Source organism: Aricia agestis, chromosome 3, assembly GCF_905147365.1.
Source record: "Aricia agestis chromosome 3, ilAriAges1.1, whole genome shotgun sequence".
Lineage (NCBI taxonomy): Eukaryota > Metazoa > Arthropoda > Insecta > Lepidoptera > Lycaenidae > Aricia > Aricia agestis.
This window is the reverse complement of record NC_056408.1, coordinates 24,219,832-24,242,483: the sequence shown is the minus strand read 5'-3', so window position 1 is coordinate 24,242,483 and position 22,652 is coordinate 24,219,832. Positions and strand designations below refer to the sequence as shown.

The window sequence follows — 22,652 nt, the reverse complement described above, 5'->3', positions numbered from 1 at the left end:
TAATGCACTGTGTACTTAAGTATATATTTTGTACAAAGGAAACAAAAGTGTCAAAGACACAAATTACTACATTTAATATTATTTTATCCACTTACTTTTTAATAGATTTTGAATTTGATTTTCTTATACTTAATAATAAATATTATGTACGATCTTACGGTCTGGAATGATTATTATTATTATTATAGCGAGCGAAAGTAAAGAAATATAATAATAATCATGCATTGAACTTACTTTGATGACGTAAACACTGTAGGCATCTCTTTTTCTCTTTGGAAACGTAACGAGTACACACATCGTTGTGCTGTGAGAATATATATAAGCGGCGAATGAGGAGAGAAGTGAACCATTCAGTCTCAACAGCTCGTGGTGATCGGACGTGCGTGCGCGTTCGTTCTGTAATAGATATTATATTGTCTGTGAAACACCGTCGTCAAGATGACCGGTCGCGGTAAGGGAGGAAAAGGTCTGGGAAAAGGAGGAGCCAAGCGTCACAGGAAGGTACTTCGTGATAACATCCAAGGTATTACGAAGCCGGCTATCCGTCGTTTGGCGCGCAGAGGTGGCGTGAAGCGTATCAGCGGTCTGATATACGAAGAGACCCGTGGTGTGTTGAAGGTGTTCTTGGAGAATGTCATCCGCGATGCCGTCACATACACGGAGCACGCCAAGAGGAAGACTGTCACCGCTATGGATGTCGTGTACGCTCTGAAACGCCAGGGCCGCACTCTGTACGGTTTTGGCGGTTAATTAGTGATCACCTATTATTATTGTTGTCATCGTCGTGTGAGCGTTGTGTTGCTACGTTAAATATAAGAATGTGCAACAACAACGACGTCATAATATTACATATTATAACCAACGGCTGTTAACCACACACGATGCAACGATAATAAATCACTAATATTATAAAAGGCCCTTTTCAGGGCCGCAAAAATTTCTTTATACATATAGCGTGGTTTGCAATATTGCATCTACCACGTGCTATATAATACGTTTCATGAATTTAACGAACGCGCACTTATATATCCTATATATTATTAATATCCTTTGAATATCATCGTCACGACAACATCCTATGTACTTATTATAGTAAGTATAATATATTATTGAGTACAATTATTATTATTATATACAATTAACACATAAAATAGGTAGGTATATAAAGTGAGAGAGGAGTGTATTGAACAATATAAGTAATAACTTTTGTGTGCCATCATGATTAAACGTCTTATGAACATTGAACAATATAAGTACTTACTTAACACTATTTTGAAAAGTGAATACTTACTTACATACTTAATTAAAATTATACGCTGTTATTAAACACATGCAATAATAAAATATTATATTATTAAGTACATACTTACTTATAATATTATCGGGACGATAGTTTTGAACTCAGGACTCGTATTTTGTCGATATAGATAAATAGGTAATAATAATAATAATAATTATCCATCCGTCCATCCTTTATTTTTATTTGTGTACACTAATTATTAATTATAAATTATTGATAGTTTGTTACTGTATATTAAGTATATTATTATAATATTTAAATAATGATGTACCCTGTACCTACCCTGTACACAACTACACGGCATACTCATTAATTGAAATATTATGTCGCTAACTTTGACGAATTTAAGACTGTATTGCGTACACATTGCCTTAAGTGTTTATGCCATGCAAATCTATAATATATAATATTAAAATTAAATATATTATATCATATTTTTTTTGAAAAATATTGTTAAGGAGTGTAAATAATAGCTTAGTTTTATTCCCTCCTTTTGTTTACACTTAGATTTAAGATTTCATATTAGTAATTCCTATTGGAAAATGTTTATCTTGTGTCTCATTTTATAATATTGCTGTCCCTTTCGCACGGGAATGTAGTGTGTTTCACACAATTGTTATTGCTGTCTCTTTCTTGCATAGTTGCACTCGAACTATTGTTGTCTCTTTTTACATGGCTTTGTTTTACATATTTTATTGTTTATTTATCTTATAAGAATGTTTGTTTACCATTGTATTAGCTTATAAGAATCCCATTTGATGTCATATTATGTGTAAAATGTTATATTCCAATAAACGGACTGCATTCGTTCGACAACAACCGATAGAACCCCACGGGCTCTAACGGTACAAATTTCATATATAAACACGCACTTTCTCGGTGCATACACATTCACTTCCGACAAGCCAAGCAGATGCATGCGTAAGCCCTGCTCCACCACCACCACACTCCGCTCCAAGCAGTACCAAGTTCACTCCTGTGTTTCCTTCTCGTCTCCTGCACCTCCTTCTCCAGGAATCTTCCATCCGGCATCCTTCACCCTTCAAGATACAGTCCACTGCTCTGCCACCCGGCGACCACGGCCCCGCCGAGTTTGTCGTGTCGCCAACAACTGGTCCTTCAGAAGCCGGATCACTGCGTCAGCTCGTGAAGAAAGAAGCTCGCCCTGAAGATTGCAGCCAGCCCTGGAGAAGAGAGAAGCTCGCCCTGAAGACGGCAGCCCAGTCCCGGAGAAGAGAGAAGATTGAAGAGAGAAAACACAGGAGAAGAGACGAAGCCCCTGCAGCCAAGGCCAGCGTCTACCTTCTGAAGAAAGAAGAAAGAAACAAGTACGCGCGAGTGTTGGTGGTTGGCTTTGCTTACCTCCACCAATTACTTGGAAGCAATCCTCATTTACGTGCGTGGCCACCTAGCGGTGTTAAACGGCCCCTGCAGAGCGCACGGAAGCATTGTGGACGACCTGACGCCTCCACACACCTACCCAGGTGAACAGTCAGACCCCGCCGGCACGGTACGGTAACGCTCTGGGGCCACAAGTTGGCACGCAACGACGGGTGCGGACATTCCTCCCGCACTCTGATGCACCCGTGAGCGCCCGCGCCCTCTACCGGGAGGTTCCTACCTTCCTATTCCCTGCATTCCTATTCCCGGTTCGGCATCACCGCGGTAGCAAGCTGACCGGGCTGTTAGTAGTAGGCTCGGTAGGTCGCGTTACGTATACTTAGGTAAAGACATTAAGTGAAGTGAAAGTGAAAAGTGTTAGTTTTAAGGTTAGGGCCCCTCGTGCGCAATGGAGAACGCGCGTGTGTTGCGCTCGGGCAAGTCCACGCCCTCGCGGGAAGAGACGCCATCGTCAGGGCAGACCACGACCCACGAGACCAACACATGGAGCAGAGGCACCGGCGTTGAAGACACGACGGAGAGCAGCACGCGTACCGACGCTAGGGCCAAACTAAATTCAGTACCCGCACAAATCGACAACGTAGTCGAAAATGTAGGAAGTGCGCCGGGCACTATAGTTAACGTCCCCGGGGACAGAGCAAGCAGCAAATTATCCGCGTTGCAGGCCGAATTAGAGTATCACAACTCCGAACTAGCTCGGGCTAGGGCGGCGTCCGCAGCTGCCATGAGTCGGCTGGAAATAGCTAGGATAGAGCTAGGAGAATCCACCGACGCGGACCAGCCACCCAGATCGAATAAAACCCGAGTTGAAGGCTGGATCTCGGAGCAATGTGTTAGGCCGTCAACAAGCGCTCAAAACCCGGGACGAGACCCGCGTCCGACCGAAAACATCGAACCGCGCGCCGGTAACACGTCGCTTAGCGACATGACATTGCTAGCCAACGCGATAGTTCAAGCGGTCAATTCGAGTAGGTCGGAAGCGACGCCTAAATTCATTCATGAGTTGCCCCACTTCGACGGAACAATTACGGAGTGGATGGCGTTTAAATCCGTTTTTAATGACACCGCAGATATGTTCTCGGACATTCAAAATGTAGCTAGGTTAAGAAAATCATTAAGAGGCGCGGCCCGCGAAACAGTTAGAGCTTTGCTATACACAGTATCGGACCCGTACGAAATAATAGATACGCTAGAACGGCGATACGGCAGGCCAGAACTACTTATTCTCTCCGAAATCGAAAACATAAAACGTTTACCCCGTATGACGGAAGACGGGCGCAATGTTAGTAGTTTCGCGAGTAAAATATCAAACACGGTAGCGGCCATAAAGTCACTTAACCAGCCACAATATTTGTACTCTCCCGAGTTAGTGGGTCGAATAGTCGACAAGTTAAATATTATTTTAAAATATAAGTGGTACGAGTTCAAATCTGAACGACCCGGAGCACCGGAGCTCGAATTAATGGCTAGATTTTTAAATATTATGGCGGATCAGTGCGGCGCGATGTTCGCATACGAAACAGCTAGGGAGGAAAGGAGAGGCAAGATGAAACCTCGCGCGGTAAACACGACTCGCACACGGACTCATAGATCGACGCGTTATGATAGCGATAGTTCCTGTGATAGATCAGATTGCGAAGTCACGTACGAGCCGCGTAATACCGTAGCAGCCGCGTTCAAACCCTCAGCTAAAAAGGCCGAACCATTCAGGCCGAAGCATCGCACGCCGCGCCCCGCGACAGAGGCGCCACGCTCCGCGACGGAAGCGCCGTCAAACTCGTCCAATAGAAATAATTGTCCCGTATGTTCAGGCTCCCATACGACTATTAATTGTGCAGATTTTATTAAACTTAGCGTATCGGAAAGATGGGACGCAGCTAAAAATAGTAAACTTTGCTTTAGATGTCTAAATAACTCGCACGGGCGAACTTTCAGATGTAAATATATTCCGTGCGGCATAAACGGTTGCGAAGCGTCTCATAATAAGCTATTACACGGCAGCGGCAGTGCAGCGCCGCCCGCAAGCGGCAATGTTAGCTCCATAAATCACGTTCGTGCGTCAAACACCTACCTCAAAGTAGTGCCGGTTGAGATAAGTGGCCCAGTGGGCACCACCGCTACATACGCCTTGCTGGACGAGGGCTCTACATTGACCCTAGTTGAGCGTACGGTAGCGGACAGTGTAGCACCCAGGGGTCGCAGCCAGCTACTTAAGTTGGAAGGGGTAGGCGGTAACCAAATTGACGACCCCGAATCGTGCAACATATCGCTAACAATCCGCGGCGCGTGTAGTCGAAATCTAGAAAAAATGAACGCGAGCACGATTAGTAATTTGAACCTTACGCCGCAGTCCGTAAGCAAGGACCTAGTTAGACAGTGCAGCCACCTAGCGGAATTAGAAGACGAACTGTGTTACGAGCAGGCTAAACCTACGATACTCATCGGCCAAGATAACTGGCACTTAATTACGTCTCGACAATTACGTATCGGAAATAAGGGCCAGCCAGTGGCGTCGTTAACTAAATTGGGGTGGGTCCTGCACGGGCAGGACGCAAGCTCGCGTAATTTAAATAATATTCAGTTCATAAGTCACGTAAGAACGTCGCAGTCCGAGGATCCCGCGTTAGAATTGATAAGGAATTATTTTAGCATAGAGTCGTTAGGTATAGAGCCGCGTAAACCTAAAGCGGATCCGGACGAGCGCGCGTTAACTGTTTTAAATAGAACTTGCAATAAAATGAACGATTGCGATCGGTATGAGTCAGGCTTATTGTGGAAAACCGACAATGAAGTAATGCCGGACAATAAGAAACAAGCTCTAAGCCGTCTGTACAATCTAGAGAACAAATTAGATAAAAACTTAAACTTAAAAATAGAGTATTCGAAACAAATAAATAACTTGCTAAGTTCGGGTTACGCAGAACTAGTGAGCACCCCAGCCACATCACCTCGCACCTGGTACTTACCTCATTTTTCAGTGGTTCATCCCCAAAAAGGTAAGGTGCGACTGGTTTTTGACGCTGCGGCTAAATGTGGGGGAAAATGCTTGAATGATGCGCTACTAACCGGGCCCGACTTATTGCAGTCGCTTTTCGGCGTTTTAGTTAGGTTCCGCGAAGGAAAAATAGCAGTAGTAGCGGACATCAAAGAGATGTTCTTACAAATAAAAGTGATTGAGTCGGATCGCGACAGCCTTCGTTTTCTGTGGCGAGGCGACGATAGAAACATCCCCCCGCGAGAATACCGTATGACCTCGCTTATTTTTGGGGCAGCCTCATCGCCGTGCGTGGCCATTCATGTTAAAAATAAAAACGCGCAAAACTTTAGTTCAGAGTACCCGAAGGTAGCTAAAGCTGCGGAACGGAACTTTTATATGGACGATTACTTAGACTCATTCGACGACGCGGACGAAGCCAGGCAAGCGGTCAATGCCATGTATAGGATTAACTTAGGCGCTTCGTTCGAGTTACGCGGTTGGGCGTCGAATGTGCCCGAAGTAATAAAAGACGTTTCCGATAAGCGAATTAGCGGCGCGACGACTTTAGGAAAAAGCGATACAGAAAGGACTTTAGGTCTCATTTGGAACCACGCTCGCGACACTCTAGGATTTAACGTGAATCTCAGAAACACGCCATCTAGTGTAATTTCAGGGGAAATTTTACCCACCAAGAGGCAAGTCACTAGCGCCGTCATGTCGGTTTTCGACCCGTTAGGATTAGTTTCGCCGGTAACTATGGTAGGTAAGTGCCTCATTCAGGAAATATGGCGTAGTGGCGTAGGTTGGGACGATCCTATAACTAAGGAACACCACATTACGTGGATGTCGTTTATTAATAATTTAAACTTGCTGAGGACTTTCGAAATAGAAAGATACGTACCTGCCCCGCCCTCTGGCGAGGGGGAGTTACACATATTTTGCGATGCTAGCGAAAAAGTTTATTCGGCCGCAGTTTATTTCGTTAGCATGAATAATAACACAAAGACGGCTAGATTAGTTACGGGAAAGGCGAAAGTAGCGCCGTTAAAACCAATTTCGATACCGCGATTAGAGTTGCAAGCCGCGGTTCTTGGTTCCCGCTTAGCAGAGTCAGTAAAACGGGAATCTGACTACAAAATTACAAAGTCGTATTACTGGTCGGATTCAAAAACGGTATTAGCTTGGATTAGATCCGATCCGCGTACTTTCAAGTCGTTTGTCGCGCACCGGCTAGCCGAGATCGAAAGTACAACGACCCCGGCCGACTGGCGATGGGTGCCGAGCGCCGACAACGTCGCGGACGACGCTACCAAGGGCATTCCGGTGAATTTCAGTTCGACACACAGATGGTTTACAGGACCTAGCTTTATTTTAGACGACCCCGCGACATGGCCGTGCGAAAAGCGGACCGCGGCTCCCTTACCCCCTTCAGGGGAGGAGAGAATAATTAAGCAGGTTCACGTCTGTGTAGACCATGTAAATAACGATTACTTGCCTAAAGTTGAAAGGTTTTCGAAGTATAAGCGCCTGGTACGCGCTGCTGCCACCGTCTTGCTCTCGGCTGAGGCATTTAAAGCCAAATTGCTCAAGAGAAAAGTAAATACGGAAATCTCTCCTGATCACATCAGACTAGCAGAATTACTGCTTATCAAGAGGAGTCAGAACATCTCGTTCGCGGACGATATAAAGACGATAGAGGCTGGGCAACGACCTCCGAAGAGGTCCCCCTTTCACAAACTTGCTGTGAAACTCGACCGCAGCGGGATATTATACCTCGATAGCAGAGTTAAGGAAGAATATAATCTGCCTGTCCTACATGCGAAGGAAGAATTTACCCGACTGTTAGTGCATCACACGCACGCAGTATTTAACCACGGCAATCACCAAACCGTGATGAACGAGCTCCGACAGCGCTACCACATAATTGGACTACGCAGCATCCTTCGCTATATCTCGTCTGATTCTCGTAAGCAGCCAGGAATAAAACGTTTCGGTGCTTGCGCACGAGGGGGAGACTGTAAATAATAGCTTAGTTTTATTCCCTCCTTTTGTTTACACTTAGATTTAAGATTTCATATTAGTAATTCCTATTGGAAAATGTTTATCTTGTGTCTCATTTTATAATATTGCTGTCCCTTTCGCACGGGAATGTAGTGTGTTTCACACAATTGTTATTGCTGTCTCTTTCTTGCATAGTTGCACTCGAACTATTGTTGTCTCTTTTTACATGGCTTTGTTTTACATATTTTATTGTTTATTTATCTTATAAGAATGTTTGTTTACCATTGTATTAGCTTATAAGAATCCCATTTGATGTCATATTATGTGTAAAATGTTATATTCCAATAAACGGACTGCATTCGTTCGACAACAACCGATAGAACCCCACGGGCTCTAACGGTACAAATTTCATATATAAACACGCACTTTCTCGGTGCATACACATTCACTTCCGACAAGCCAAGCAGATGCATGCGTAAGCCCTGCTCCACCACCACCACACTCCGCTCCAAGCAGTACCAAGTTCACTCCTGTGTTTCCTTCTCGTCTCCTGCACCTCCTTCTCCAGGAATCTTCCATCCGGCATCCTTCACCCTTCAAGATACAGTCCACTGCTCTGCCACCCGGCGACCACGGCCCCGCCGAGTTTGTCGTGTCGCCAACAAGGAGACTAAAGTCTACACCTCGGATAGAGTCGTACGGTGATGTGTTTTACGAACGTTCACTTAACGGACCACGAAATAGTACACGGAGGTCCGTCGTGAGCATATTTTATCGTCAGGACGTAATTAGTATAATACACTTTCGTACTGTTCGATCAAATTATGTCCCGTGATTGATTTTATAAAGAAAAATAACATTTAAACCGAACACTAGGTACGCTCGTACCACTCTATTGATTTGAAACGTACGCGGTTCGATGATATGAACGAATATGATGATCATTCGTCTTTCTATATAGAGTTTATCTTATGCACTATCATTATATAGATAAAAATATATCACTACTATAATAAATATTTTATAAAATGAACATTCTTGAATGTCGGCTAGTGAAAAGTGTCAAGTCTCGATAGGAGAAAATGTTTACTGACAAAGGGGCTCTCTATACGGCATTGCCGGCGTGCACTTACCACTAGCGACCTCTAGGCGATAATTCCACATCGTGATTCGTGCTACTTACAGTACCTACGTATAGCGCAAGCGTATTCGAATTCGTTCGTGTGTGAATTTTAAGAGAGAATTATTATGGCCGATACCGCAGTTGCAACAGAGGCACCCGCTCCGGCGACGCCCGCCAAGAAGCCGAAGGCCGCCGCATCTGGTGCTGCGAAGAAGCCAAAACCGAAACCCACTCACCCGAAGACGTCGGAAATGGTCAACAGCGCTATCAAAGAGTTGAAAGAGAGGAGCGGATCGTCGCTTCAGGCCATCAAAAAGTACATATCCTCCCAATACAAGGTGGACGCTGAAAAATTGGCACCGTTCATTAGGAAATATTTGAAGAGCGCCGTAGAGTCCGGTACGTTGATACAGACCAAAGGCAAGGGTGCGTCCGGCTCGTTCAAACTCGAATCCAAGTCGTCGTCCGCCAAGAAACCGGAGGCCGCGAAAAAGTCCGCCGCTAAGAGCGCCACCTCCGCTGCGACCGCTAAAAGCAAGAAGTCCGCCGCGGCGAAGGGCGGCAGGAAGGCCGCATCGGCCGCATCCTCGGCGGCTGGATCTCCGTCGAAGGGGGCCAAATCGGCTTCCGCTACTGCCAGGGACAAGAAGGCCGCCGCCGCCGCCAAGAAGAAGACACCCGCAGCGTCCGCCAAGAAGGCGTCCGCCGCCTCTCCGTCCAAGTCGAAGGGGGCCGCCGGTGGTGCCGCATCGAAGGCTAAAAAGTCTGCGAAACCACCCACCAAAAAGCCTAAAGCACCCAAACCGAAGAAGGCCGCTCCCAAATCGAAACCGGCAGCGAAGAAGGCCACCTCCGCCGCCAAGAAGTAAAAAGCGCGACCGACGAAGCGTCATAATTATTGACCGAGATACGTCTCGCCGTGTGTTGTTTGTTTTTGTGGTTGTGCGCAGCAGCTGTTGTAGTCTAACAACGACGAAGATTTGTACCGAGGTCACGTTATGGTGCCGTGGTGCGTTCGTGTATACTGCATTTATAATGAATTTATTATGTGCAGCCTACACGTTAATAATAAAAAGCCCTTTTCAGGGCTAACATATAACTCTTACATACGTGCATTCATAAATGAACTATAAACGTATTGTTTCAATCGTCGATGCGGATATTTTATATTAAATATAAGTAAGTAAGTAAGTAAGTAAGTAAGTAAGTATATTATATTTTTATACAATAAATACAATTTACAAAAAGTTTAAAGATATTAAGTTGTACATACTTAACATGTATGTACAAAATTAATCGATTATGGTGAACATTCATCGATCGTCCACCGTTAAAATTAAAGTTTTTGTGTGCGTTTCAATAAGTATATTTTTACAATACGAAAACCTAGTTTGTTAATAATACACTATATATACATACCTTTTAGTTTTTAGTTCGGGGCGGCGCGGCGTTCCGTCGGATGCCACGCACGGAGGCGGATGAGGCGCGCCAGGCGATCCATCACCGGGGCTGCAGCTGCAGCCTGCAGCGCTCAGCAGCCACACCACGCCGACGAGAGGAAAAGCAGAGCCTCCACTTACATCCTCCACCTGAAAAGAGTTTCGTTAGCACAGATTAACAAAACATTTTAATTATTTAATTAATAGAGTAAAAAAAAAAAAAAAAAAAAAAAAAAGATTATAATTCAGGGAAACTGATAATATCTTAATAATAATAATAATAATAATAACACATTTTCTATACGTACTAATATAAGTATAAATAACTTACCTGGTGTGTACTTGGCTTCGGCTCGTACATGCCAGTTTGCCGGTGAAAACCGAGAAAATCTAAAATACCATATACTTAATAATAATAATAATAATAATAATAATAATAATAATAATAATAATAATACTACTTAATAATAATAATAATAATAATCATCTTCTCATCCATTCCCATTCCCTTAAATGTTTATAGGTACCTAGTACAGTGCCTATTCATTACAAAATAATATTATAATACTAGATGAAATCGTTGTCATCTTCCGTCTCATTCGTTTTCGTCAAAACCGAAGCGACTAGCGACAACACAATGTCAATATCCCCACTCAACATCGGTCCCCTTTAGCGGCATATAAAAAGGCCGTGGAAAAAAATTAAGTAAGTATTACCGAGTCGAGCTTGCCGCGACGCGCACGTCGTAGCACTCATAATATTTTATACGCGAATTTGTTTGTTTTCAACAGACGATCAAGATGTCAGGACGTGGCAAAGGTGGAAAAGTGAAGGGAAAGGCAAAGTCCCGTTCCAACCGTGCCGGACTCCAGTTTCCCGTCGGGCGTATCCATAGGCTGCTGAGGAAAGGCAACTATGCTGAGCGCGTAGGTGCCGGGGCACCGGTGTACCTCGCAGCCGTGATGGAATACTTGGCCGCTGAAGTTCTCGAGTTGGCCGGTAACGCAGCTCGCGACAACAAGAAGACCAGGATCATCCCTAGACATCTCCAGCTGGCGATCCGCAACGACGAGGAATTGAACAAACTGCTATCCGGCGTCACGATCGCCCAAGGCGGTGTCCTGCCCAACATTCAGGCCGTTCTTTTGCCCAAGAAGACCGAGAAGAAGGCATAAAATGTTTTGCTTTGCTATAATATATTACTATACAGTAATTTATTATATTATAGAGCGTTACTACTTCTCAAAAGGCCCTTTTCAGGGCCACAATATATATCTATGAACCCGTCTTTTTTGTTGTTGTCATGCTATCGCTGAACAACAATAATATTCTGGTCTGTTTCATTCGTCGTTAACGAGCGAATTATTATTTAAGTATCTATTGATAATAATAATAATATAACATAATAATATTATGTATGTATGTTTGTTTGTTAAAAATTAAAATAAATTTTAAATTTTGTTAGTCTCGATAAAACTCGAGAACGGCTGAACCGATTTAGCGTGAACAGTCTTAAGTCTTCAAAGTAGATTTAAAAAACAAAAAAAAAAAAAAGCTAAACCTAAACCTAACCTAGTTAGGTTAATTAGGTTTAGGTATATTTAGGTTTTGGTTATTAATGGTAGATAGAGTAAGGTGTGAATGTGTTAATATTATAATTATGTTAGTTAAAGCTTTTACTTTACCTATGTTAAGTTTTGCTATAATATAAATTTTATATTATAATAAATATATAATAAAACAATTATTTTTTTTTTATAATTTGGGGGGGGGGGGGGGTGTTTTGAAGTACGAAGAGGGGAGGGGAGAGGGGGGCCGTTGGCGCTATCCTCCTATATAAAGCTGGAAAGAGACAGAGAACGAACCATGTCGGCGGAACGGTTATTCTTACACGCTATTGGCCGAAAGCGATTCGATTCTACAGCTCGAGGCCCCTAACGGCAGCAAAGTGAATATAAAGTGATTTCCGGCGGGTGCAAATTTCATTCTATCCCTCGGCCGCTATCGCGATAGTCGTGTGTTGTGAGAATTACAATTATTAGTTATTCGAAGAGGTCATAATGCCCCCCAAGACGAGCGGTAAGGCTGCGAAGAAGTCTGGAAAGGCGCAAAAGAATATCAGCAAATCTGACAAGAAAAAGAAGAAGCACAAGAGGAAGGAGAGCTACGCTATCTATATTTACAAAGTGCTCAAGCAGGTCCACCCGGACACCGGTATCTCCAGCAAGGCCATGTCTATAATGAACTCGTTCGTTAATGACATTTTCGAGCGCATCGCCGCCGAGGCTTCCCGTCTCGCCCACTACAACAAGCGTTCCACGATCACGTCGAGGGAGGTGCAGACGTCCGTGAGGCTTCTGCTGCCCGGTGAGCTCGCCAAGCACGCCGTCAGTGAAGGCACTAAGGCCGTCACTAAGTACACTAGCTCCAAGTAAGTTAGAAATTATTTGGTTGCACGGACGTTGACGGCGAAGAAGAAGTTCAAGATGTTGTGTGACGACGACAGCGACGATTCCTTCGTTCGTCTTCTCCGATTCTCCGAAAGGAGAGAGACTAAAAGGCCCTTTTCAGGGCCACAATATATTTCTTTTCATCTTGTCCCAGACGGGGCACGACCCAAATTTGTTTCGATCTAATTTTACGACACGATAATGATCTAGGTACATTATAAGAATACACACGTAATATTATTATTATTTGTTCATGATGGTTGGATGGATGATGAGATGAGAGCAGGTCAGAAGACCTAGTTATTATAATAATATATTACTCAATACGCCATATAGTATCTATTGATTAAAGAAAAGTAAATAAATAAATAAATACATACATACATACATACATACAATACACATTATAAAATATAAAAAGGAAATAATAATAATAATACTTAAATAAAATTAATATTTAAATATCACCTATTTTCTTATTGTGTTCCATTTGAAGGCTTAGAAATGTTTCTTTTTATTCTAACCTAACACAAATCCCGCGCTGCCTGCATACTCCTCCCGCCCGACTGCCCGACTCCCGACTCCCCGACTCCCCGACTAGAGTGAGACGGCACATAAAAATATATCATCATCTCATATTATGGCGAGTGGCAGCCCTATTGCCATTACCGCCGACCCCTAGGTGTCCTTTCCCCCCCGGCACTCAAAGCCAGGGCTCCGGGAAGTTTAACTCCCCCCCTTTATTTTCCCAACTCGGTCTGGCCCACAGCGTAGTGGAAAGACGGCGCGCGTGGGAGTGGTCCCATACACGCTATCTCCGCCCCCGGGCGGGGACCCTCGTGCGCCGCCGGGACCCTACCTGTCCCGGCCGAGTTCGGCTTTTTCCGGCCGCAAGTTACCACCTGGTCGTCCCAGGCCCCTGGGTTTTTCCCCGCGTTACCGCGGGGTTTTTCCCACTAAAAAAAAAAAATTTTTAGTCTCTCTCCGCGCACCCCGGTACCATACCGGGTGCGCAACAAATAAATAAAAAGGAACTTCACATGTAGAGGGGCTTAGCCCCTGGCCATGTTTCCCCACCCAGGCCCACATCCAGGGCCAGGTGTGAGACGACGTATCGATGCAAATATTATGACCGTATAGGTATATATATAAGACATCCCACGAAGTGTAATAAAAACATTTGACTCGTGTACCTCGTGGAGTGCGCACGTCCGCAAGCGTTCAGTTATTTTTTTTTTGAATTACATTCTTACTCGGGTGTTAATTTAACATTATGGCACGTACTAAGCAGACCGCTCGCAAGTCCACCGGTGGCAAGGCCCCACGCAAGCAGTTGGCCACTAAGGCTGCACGCAAGAGTGCGCCGGCCACCGGAGGTGTGAAGAAGCCACATCGCTACAGGCCCGGAACCGTCGCTCTTCGTGAGATTCGTCGCTACCAGAAGAGTACCGAACTGCTCATCCGCAAACTGCCGTTCCAGCGATTGGTACGTGAGATCGCACAAGACTTCAAGACCGATCTCCGTTTCCAGAGCTCGGCTGTGATGGCCCTCCAGGAGGCTAGCGAGGCGTACCTAGTCGGTCTCTTCGAGGACACCAACCTGTGCGCCATCCACGCTAAACGTGTGACCATCATGCCTAAGGACATACAGCTCGCTCGCAGAATTCGCGGCGAACGTGCCTAAGACCCAGGCACTCTCAACAACATCGATCCCTGCTCGTCCGATCTAGCCGATGGTGTTTGATAATAACATATTATTATTATTAAACCTACCTACTGGCTATACGGGTGTAGTATAATCGATATTATTGACATAAAAAAGGCCCTTTTCAGGGCCGCAAATGTGTTCGATTGATATTATGCAAATTGTTTGCAATCGTCTAGACGACAACGTCGCAATTGTGATTATTTATTATTATTATTATTTTGACGTTATAATAATTAGTAGGTACTTACCTACACCAGTCCCAAATAACGTAGATAGAATTTATCATGTAGTATATAATGTAATGCATAATAATAATATAATGCACTGTGTACTTAAGTATATATTTTGTACAAAGGAAACAAAAGTGTCAAAGACACAAATTACTACATTTAATATTATTTTATCCACTTACTTTTTAATAGATTTTGAATTTGATTTTCTTATACTTAATAATAAATATTATGTACGATCTTACGGTCTGGAATGATTATTATTATTATTATAGCGAGCGAAAGTAAAGAAATATAATAATAATCATGCATTGAACTTACTTTGATGACGTAAACACTGTAGGCATCTCTTTTTCTCTTTGGAAACGTAACGAGTACACACATCGTTGTGCTGTGAGAATATATATAAGCGGCGAATGAGGAGAGAAGTGAACCATTCAGTCTCAACAGCTCGTGGTGATCGGACGTGCGTGCGCGTTCGTTCTGTAATAGATATTATATTGTCTGTGAAACACCGTCGTCAAGATGACCGGTCGCGGTAAGGGAGGAAAAGGTCTGGGAAAAGGAGGAGCCAAGCGTCACAGGAAGGTACTTCGTGATAACATCCAAGGTATTACGAAGCCGGCTATCCGTCGTTTGGCGCGCAGAGGTGGCGTGAAGCGTATCAGCGGTCTGATATACGAAGAGACCCGTGGTGTGTTGAAGGTGTTCTTGGAGAATGTCATCCGCGATGCCGTCACATACACGGAGCACGCCAAGAGGAAGACTGTCACCGCTATGGATGTCGTGTACGCTCTGAAACGCCAGGGCCGCACTCTGTACGGTTTTGGCGGTTAATTAGTGATCACCTATTATTATTGTTGTCATCGTCGTGTGAGCGTTGTGTTGCTACGTTAAATATAAGAATGTGCAACAACAACGACGTCATAATATTACATATTATAACCAACGGCTGTTAACCACACACGATGCAACGATAATAAATCACTAATATTATAAAAGGCCCTTTTCAGGGCCGCAAAAATTTCTTTATACATATAGCGTGGTTTGCAATATTGCATCTACCACGTGCTATATAATACGTTTCATGAATTTAACGAACGCGCACTTATATATCCTATATATTATTAATATCCTTTGAATATCATCGTCACGACAACATCCTATGTACTTATTATAGTAAGTATAATATATTATTGAGTACAATTATTATTATTATATACAATTAACACATAAAATAGGTAGGTATATAAAGTGAGAGAGGAGTGTATTGAACAATATAAGTAATAACTTTTGTGTGCCATCATGATTAAACGTCTTATGAACATTGAACAATATAAGTACTTACTTAACACTATTTTGAAAAGTGAATACTTACTTACATACTTAATTAAAATTATACGCTGTTATTAAACACATGCAATAATAAAATATTATATTATTAAGTACATACTTACTTATAATATTATCGGGACGATAGTTTTGAACTCAGGACTCGTATTTTGTCGATATAGATAAATAGGTAATAATAATAATAATAATTATCCATCCGTCCATCCTTTATTTTTATTTGTGTACACTAATTATTAATTATAAATTATTGATAGTTTGTTACTGTATATTAAGTATATTATTATAATATTTAAATAATGATGTACCCTGTACCTACCCTGTACACAACTACACGGCATACTCATTAATTGAAATATTATGTCGCTAACTTTGACGAATTTAAGACTGTATTGCGTACACATTGCCTTAAGTGTTTATGCCATGCAAATCTATAATATATAATATTAAAATTAAATATATTATATCATATTTTTTTTGAAAAATATTGTTAAGGAGACTAAAGTCTACACCTCGGATAGAGTCGTACGGTGATGTGTTTTACGAACGTTCACTTAACGGACCACGAAATAGTACACGGAGGTCCGTCGTGAGCATATTTTATCGTCAGGACGTAATTAGTATAATACACTTTCGTACTGTTCGATCAAATTATGTCCCGTGATTGATTTTATAAAGAAAAATAACATTTAAACCGAACACTAGGTACGCTCGTACCACTCTATTGATTTGAAACGTACGCGGTTCGATGATATGAACGAATATGATGATCATTCGTCTTTCTATATAGAGTTTATCTTATGCACTATCATTATATAGATAAAAATATATCACTACTATAATAAATATTTTATAAAATGAACATTCTTGAATGTCGGCTAGTGAAAAGTGTCAAGTCTCGATAGGAGAAAATGTTTACTGACAAAGGGGCTCTCTATACGGCATTGCCGGCGTGCACTTACCACTAGCGACCTCTAGGCGATAATTCCACATCGTGATTCGTGCTACTTACAGTACCTACGTATAGCGCAAGCGTATTCGAATTCGTTCGTGTGTGAATTTTCAGAGAGAATTATTATGGCCGACACCGCAGTTGCAACAGAGGCACCCGCCCCGGCGACGCCCGCCAAGAAGCCGAAGGCCGCCGCATCTGGTGCTGCGAAGAAGCCAAAACCGAAACCCACTCACCCGAAGACGTCGGAAATGGTCAACAGCGCTATCAAAGAGTTGAAAGAGAGGAGCGGATCGTCGCTTCAGGCCATCAAAAAGTACATATCCTCCCAATACAAGGTGGACGCTGAAAAATTGGCACCGTTCATTAGGAAATATTTGAAGAGCGCCGTAGAGTCCGGTACGTTGATACAGACCAAAGGCAAGGGTGCGTCCGGCTCGTTCAAACTCGAATCCAAGTCGTCGTCCGCCAAGAAACCGGAGGCCGCGAAAAAGTCCGCCGCTAAGAGCGCCACCTCCGCTGCGACCGCTAAAAGCAAGAAGTCCGCCGCGGCGAAGGGCGGCAGGAAGGCCGCATCGGCCGCATCCTCGGCGGCTGGATCTCCGTCGAAGGGGGCCAAATCGGCTTCCGCTACTGCCAGGGACAAGAAGGCCGCCGCCGCCGCCAAGAAGAAGACACCCGCAGCGTCCGCCAAGAAGGCGTCCGCCGCCTCTCCGTCCAAGTCGAAGGGGGCCGCCGGTGGTGCCGCATCGAAGGCTAAAAAGTCTGCGAAACCACCCACCAAAAAGCCTAAAGCACCCAAACCGAAGAAGGCCGCTCCCAAATCGAAACCGGCAGCGAAGAAGGCCACCTCCGCCGCCAAGAAGTAAAAAGCGCGACCGACGAAGCGTCATAATTATTGACCGAGATACGTCTCGCCGTGTGTTGTTTGTTTTTGTGGTTGTGCGCAGCAGCTGTTGTAGTCTAACAACGACGAAGATTTGTACCGAGGTCACGTTATGGTGCCGTGGTGCGTTCGTGTATACTGCATTTATAATGAATTTATTATGTGCAGCCTACACGTTAATAATAAAAAGCCCTTTTCAGGGCTAACATATAACTCTTACATACGTGCATTCATAAATGAACTATAAACGTATTGTTTCAATCGTCGATGCGGATATTTTATATTAAATATAAGTAAGTAAGTAAGTAAGTAAGTAAGTAAGTATATTATATTTTTATACAATAAATACAATTTACAAAAAGTTTAAAGATATTAAGTTGTACATACTTAACATGTATGTACAAAATTAATCGATTATGGTGAACATTCATCGATCGTCCACCGTTAAAATTAAAGTTTTTGTGTGCGTTTCAATAAGTATATTTTTACAATACGAAAACCTAGTTTGTTAATAATACACTATATATACATACCTTTTAGTTTTTAGTTCGGGGCGGCGCGGCGTTCCGTCGGATGCCACGCACGGAGGCGGATGAGGCGCGCCAGGCGATCCATCACCGGGGCTGCAGCTGCAGCCTGCAGCGCTCAGCAGCCACACCACGCCGACGAGAGGAAAAGCAGAGCCTCCACTTACATCCTCCACCTGAAAAGAGTTTCGTTAGCACAGATTAACAAAACATTTTAATTATTTAATTAATAGAGTAAAAAAAAAAAAAAAAAAAAAAAAAAGATTATAATTCAGGGAAACTGATAATATCTTAATAATAATAATAATAATAATAACACATTTTCTATACGTACTAATATAAGTATAAATAACTTACCTGGTGTGTACTTGGCTTCGGCTCGTACATGCCAGTTTGCCGGTGAAAACCGAGAAAATCTAAAATACCATATACTTAATAATAATAATAATAATAATAATAATAATAATAATAATAATAATAATACTACTTAATAATAATAATAATAATAATCATCTTCTCATCCATTCCCATTCCCTTAAATGTTTATAGGTACCTAGTACAGTGCCTATTCATTACAAAATAATATTATAATACTAGATGAAATCGTTGTCATCTTCCGTCTCATTCGTTTTCGTCAAAACCGAAGCGACTAGCGACAACACAATGTCAATATCCCCACTCAACATCGGTCCCCTTTAGCGGCATATAAAAAGGCCGTGGAAAAAAATTAAGTAAGTATTACCGAGTCGAGCTTGCCGCGACGCGCACGTCGTAGCACTCATAATATTTTATACGCGAATTTGTTTGTTTTCAACAGACGATCAAGATGTCAGGACGTGGCAAAGGTGGAAAAGTGAAGGGAAAGGCAAAGTCCCGTTCCAACCGTGCCGGACTCCAGTTTCCCGTCGGGCGTATCCATAGGCTGCTGAGGAAAGGCAACTATGCTGAGCGCGTAGGTGCCGGGGCACCGGTGTACCTCGCAGCCGTGATGGAATACTTGGCCGCTGAAGTTCTCGAGTTGGCCGGTAACGCAGCTCGCGACAACAAGAAGACCAGGATCATCCCTAGACATCTCCAGCTGGCGATCCGCAACGACGAGGAATTGAACAAACTGCTATCCGGCGTCACGATCGCCCAAGGCGGTGTCCTGCCCAACATTCAGGCCGTTCTTTTGCCCAAGAAGACCGAGAAGAAGGCATAAAATGTTTTGCTTTGCTATAATATATTACTATACAGTAATTTATTATATTATAGAGCGTTACTACTTCTCAAAAGGCCCTTTTCAGGGCCACAATATATATCTATGAACCCGTCTTTTTTGTTGTTGTCATGCTATCGCTGAACAACAATAATATTCTGGTCTGTTTCATTCGTCGTTAACGAGCGAATTATTATTTAAGTATCTATTGATAATAATAATAATATAACATAATAATATTATGTATGTATGTTTGTTTGTTAAAAATTAAAATAAATTTTAAATTTTGTTAGTCTCGATAAAACTCGAGAACGGCTGAACCGATTTAGCGTGAACAGTCTTAAGTCTTCAAAGTAGATTTAAAAAACAAAAAAAAAAAAAAGCTAAACCTAAACCTAACCTAGTTAGGTTAATTAGGTTTAGGTATATTTAGGTTTTGGTTATTAATGGTAGATAGAGTAAGGTGTGAATGTGTTAATATTATAATTATGTTAGTTAAAGCTTTTACTTTACCTATGTTAAGTTTTGCTATAATATAAATTTTATATTATAATAAATATATAATAAAACAATTATTTTTTTTTTATAATTTGGGGGGGGGGGGGGGTGTTTTGAAGTACGAAGAGGGGAGGGGAGAGGGGGGCCGTTGGCGCTATCCTCCTATATAAAGCTGGAAAGAGACAGAGAACGAACCATGTCGGCGGAACGGTTATTCTTACACGCTATTGGCCGAAAGCGATTCGATTCTACAGCTCGAGGCCCCTAACGGCAGCAAAGTGAATATAAAGTGATTTCCGGCGGGTGCAAATTTCATTCTATCCCTCGGCCGCTATCGCGATAGTCGTGTGTTGTGAGAATTACAATTATTAGTTATTCGAAGAGGTCATAATGCCCCCCAAGACGAGCGGTAAGGCTGCGAAGAAGTCTGGAAAGGCGCAAAAGAATATCAGCAAATCTGACAAGAAAAAGAAGAAGCACAAGAGGAAGGAGAGCTACGCTATCTATATTTACAAAGTGCTCAAGCAGGTCCACCCGGACACCGGTATCTCCAGCAAGGCCATGTCTATAATGAACTCGTTCGTTAATGACATTTTCGAGCGCATCGCCGCCGAGGCTTCCCGTCTCGCCCACTACAACAAGCGTTCCACGATCACGTCGAGGGAGGTGCAGACGTCCGTGAGGCTTCTGCTGCCCGGTGAGCTCGCCAAGCACGCCGTCAGTGAAGGCACTAAGGCCGTCACTAAGTACACTAGCTCCAAGTAAGTTAGAAATTATTTGGTTGCACGGACGTTGACGGCGAAGAAGAAGTTCAAGATGTTGTGTGACGACGACAGCGACGATTCCTTCGTTCGTCTTCTCCGATTCTCCGAAAGGAGAGAGACTAAAAGGCCCTTTTCAGGGCCACAATATATTTCTTTTCATCTTGTCCCAGACGGGGCACGACCCAAATTTGTTTCGATCTAATTTTACGACACGATAATGATCTAGGTACATTATAAGAATACACACGTAATATTATTATTATTTGTTCATGATGGTTGGATGGATGATGAGATGAGAGCAGGTCAGTAGTATCTATTGATTAAAGAAAAGTAAATAAATAAATAAATACATACATACATACATACATACAATACACATTATAAAATATAAAAAGGAAATAATAATAATAATACTTAAATAAAATTAATATTTAAATATCACCTATTTTCTTATTGTGTTCCATTTGAAGGCTTAGAAATGTTTCTTTTTATTCTAACCTAACACAAATCCCGCGCTGCCTGCATACTCCTCCCGCCCGACTGCCCGACTCCCGACTCCCCGACTCCCCGACTAGAGTGAGACGGCACATAAAAATATATCATCATCTCATATTATGACCGTATAGGTATATATATAAGACATCCCACGAAGTGTAATAAAAACATTTGACTCGTGTACCTCGTGGAGTGCGCACGTCCGCAAGCGTTCAGTTATTTTTTTTTTGAATTACATTCTTACTCGGGTGTTAATTTAACATTATGGCACGTACTAAGCAGACCGCTCGCAAGTCCACCGGTGGCAAGGCCCCACGCAAGCAGTTGGCCACTAAGGCTGCACGCAAGAGTGCGCCGGCCACCGGAGGTGTGAAGAAGCCACATCGCTACAGGCCCGGAACCGTCGCTCTTCGTGAGATTCGTCGCTACCAGAAGAGTACCGAACTGCTCATCCGCAAACTGCCGTTCCAGCGATTGGTACGTGAGATCGCACAAGACTTCAAGACCGATCTCCGTTTCCAGAGCTCGGCTGTGATGGCCCTCCAGGAGGCTAGCGAGGCGTACCTAGTCGGTCTCTTCGAGGACACCAACCTGTGCGCCATCCACGCTAAACGTGTGACCATCATGCCTAAGGACATACAGCTCGCTCGCAGAATTCGCGGCGAACGTGCCTAAGACCCAGGCACTCTCAACAACATCGATCCCTGCTCGTCCGATCTAGCCGATGGTGTTTGATAATAACATATTATTATTATTAAACCTACCTACTGGCTATACGGGTGTAGTATAATCGATATTATTGACATAAAAAAGGCCCTTTTCAGGGCCGCAAATGTGTTCGATTGATATTATGCAAATTGTTTGCAATCGTCTAGACGACAACGTCGCAATTGTGATTATTTATTATTATTATTATTTTGACGTTATAATAATTAGTAGGTACTTACCTACACCAGTCCCAAATAACGTAGATAGAATTTATCATGTAGTATATAATGTAATGCATAATAATAATATAATGCACTGTGTACTTAAGTATATATTTTGTACAAAGGAAACAAAAGTGTCAAAGACACAAATTACTACATTTAATATTATTTTATCCACTTACTTTTTAATAGATTTTGAATTTGATTTTCTTATACTTAATAATAAATATTATGTACGATCTTACGGTCTGGAATGATTATTATTATTATTATAGCGAGCGAAAGTAAAGAAATATAATAATAATCATGCATTGAACTTACTTTGATGACGTAAACACTGTAGGCATCTCTTTTTCTCTTTGGAAACGTAACGAGTACACACATCGTTGTGCTGTGAGAATATATATAAGCGGCGAATGAGGAG

General features: G+C 42.8%; 8 protein-coding genes across 8 annotated transcripts; all 8 read left to right on the top strand.

Moving 5' to 3' along the window:
• The first annotated feature begins 355 nt into the window (after positions 1–355).
• Positions 356–1,917, top strand: LOC121725621 (histone H4). Its single transcript, XM_042112639.1, has 2 exons — positions 356–753; positions 1,900–1,917. The coding sequence occupies exon 1, from the start codon at positions 439–441 to the stop codon at positions 748–750; it is 312 nt and encodes a 103-aa protein (XP_041968573.1). The 5' UTR covers positions 356–438; the 3' UTR covers positions 751–753; positions 1,900–1,917.
• A 6,938-nt stretch (positions 1,918–8,855) lies between these two features.
• On the top strand, positions 8,856–9,907 carry LOC121725606 (histone H1B-like). The gene has a single exon (XM_042112623.1). It carries the CDS (start codon positions 8,928–8,930, stop codon positions 9,669–9,671), a length of 744 nt encoding a protein of 247 aa, XP_041968557.1. The 5' UTR covers positions 8,856–8,927; the 3' UTR covers positions 9,672–9,907.
• Positions 9,908–10,940: 1,033 nt separating this feature from the next.
• Positions 10,941–11,509, top strand: LOC121725617 (histone H2A). The gene has a single exon (XM_042112634.1). It carries the CDS (start codon positions 11,042–11,044, stop codon positions 11,414–11,416), a length of 375 nt encoding a protein of 124 aa, XP_041968568.1. The 5' UTR covers positions 10,941–11,041; the 3' UTR covers positions 11,417–11,509.
• A 705-nt stretch (positions 11,510–12,214) lies between these two features.
• On the top strand, positions 12,215–12,812 carry LOC121725613 (histone H2B). Its single transcript, XM_042112631.1, has one exon. The coding sequence runs from the start codon at positions 12,302–12,304 to the stop codon at positions 12,674–12,676; it is 375 nt and encodes a 124-aa protein (XP_041968565.1). The 5' UTR covers positions 12,215–12,301; the 3' UTR covers positions 12,677–12,812.
• A 1,069-nt stretch (positions 12,813–13,881) lies between these two features.
• LOC121725608 (histone H3) lies at positions 13,882–14,533 on the top strand. The gene has a single exon (XM_042112624.1). It carries the CDS (start codon positions 13,965–13,967, stop codon positions 14,373–14,375), a length of 411 nt encoding a protein of 136 aa, XP_041968558.1. The 5' UTR covers positions 13,882–13,964; the 3' UTR covers positions 14,376–14,533.
• A 538-nt stretch (positions 14,534–15,071) lies between these two features.
• Positions 15,072–22,132, top strand: LOC121725624 (histone H3-like). Its single transcript, XM_042112642.1, has 3 exons — positions 15,072–15,447; positions 19,396–19,434; positions 21,563–22,132. The coding sequence occupies exons 1-3, from the start codon at positions 15,155–15,157 to the stop codon at positions 21,972–21,974; spliced, it is 744 nt and encodes a 247-aa protein (XP_041968576.1). The 5' UTR covers positions 15,072–15,154; the 3' UTR covers positions 21,975–22,132.
• LOC121725602 (histone H1B-like) lies at positions 17,030–18,036 on the top strand. The gene has a single exon (XM_042112620.1). It carries the CDS (start codon positions 17,057–17,059, stop codon positions 17,798–17,800), a length of 744 nt encoding a protein of 247 aa, XP_041968554.1. The 5' UTR covers positions 17,030–17,056; the 3' UTR covers positions 17,801–18,036.
• On the top strand, positions 20,344–20,941 carry LOC121725610 (histone H2B). Its single transcript, XM_042112627.1, has one exon. It carries the CDS (start codon positions 20,431–20,433, stop codon positions 20,803–20,805), a length of 375 nt encoding a protein of 124 aa, XP_041968561.1. The 5' UTR covers positions 20,344–20,430; the 3' UTR covers positions 20,806–20,941.
• Positions 22,133–22,652: the final 520 nt, after the last annotated feature.

Coding starts and splice junctions, on each gene's coding strand:
- LOC121725613 (XM_042112631.1), top strand. CDS start 12,302: ATGCCCCCCAAGACGAGCGGTAAGGCTGCGAAGAAGTCTGGAAAGGCG.
- LOC121725606 (XM_042112623.1), top strand. CDS start 8,928: ATGGCCGATACCGCAGTTGCAACAGAGGCACCCGCTCCGGCGACGCCC.
- LOC121725621 (XM_042112639.1), top strand. CDS start 439: ATGACCGGTCGCGGTAAGGGAGGAAAAGGTCTGGGAAAAGGAGGAGCC.
- LOC121725608 (XM_042112624.1), top strand. CDS start 13,965: ATGGCACGTACTAAGCAGACCGCTCGCAAGTCCACCGGTGGCAAGGCC.
- LOC121725624 (XM_042112642.1), top strand. CDS start 15,155: ATGACCGGTCGCGGTAAGGGAGGAAAAGGTCTGGGAAAAGGAGGAGCC. Junction 15,448..19,395: donor AAACGCCAGGGCCGCACTCT/GTACGGTTTTGG, acceptor GACAACAAGAAG/ACCAGGATCATCCCTAGACA. Junction 19,435..21,562: donor ATCTCCAGCTGGCGATCCGC/AACGACGAGGAA, acceptor TTAATTTAACAT/TATGGCACGTACTAAGCAGA.
- LOC121725602 (XM_042112620.1), top strand. CDS start 17,057: ATGGCCGACACCGCAGTTGCAACAGAGGCACCCGCCCCGGCGACGCCC.
- LOC121725617 (XM_042112634.1), top strand. CDS start 11,042: ATGTCAGGACGTGGCAAAGGTGGAAAAGTGAAGGGAAAGGCAAAGTCC.
- LOC121725610 (XM_042112627.1), top strand. CDS start 20,431: ATGCCCCCCAAGACGAGCGGTAAGGCTGCGAAGAAGTCTGGAAAGGCG.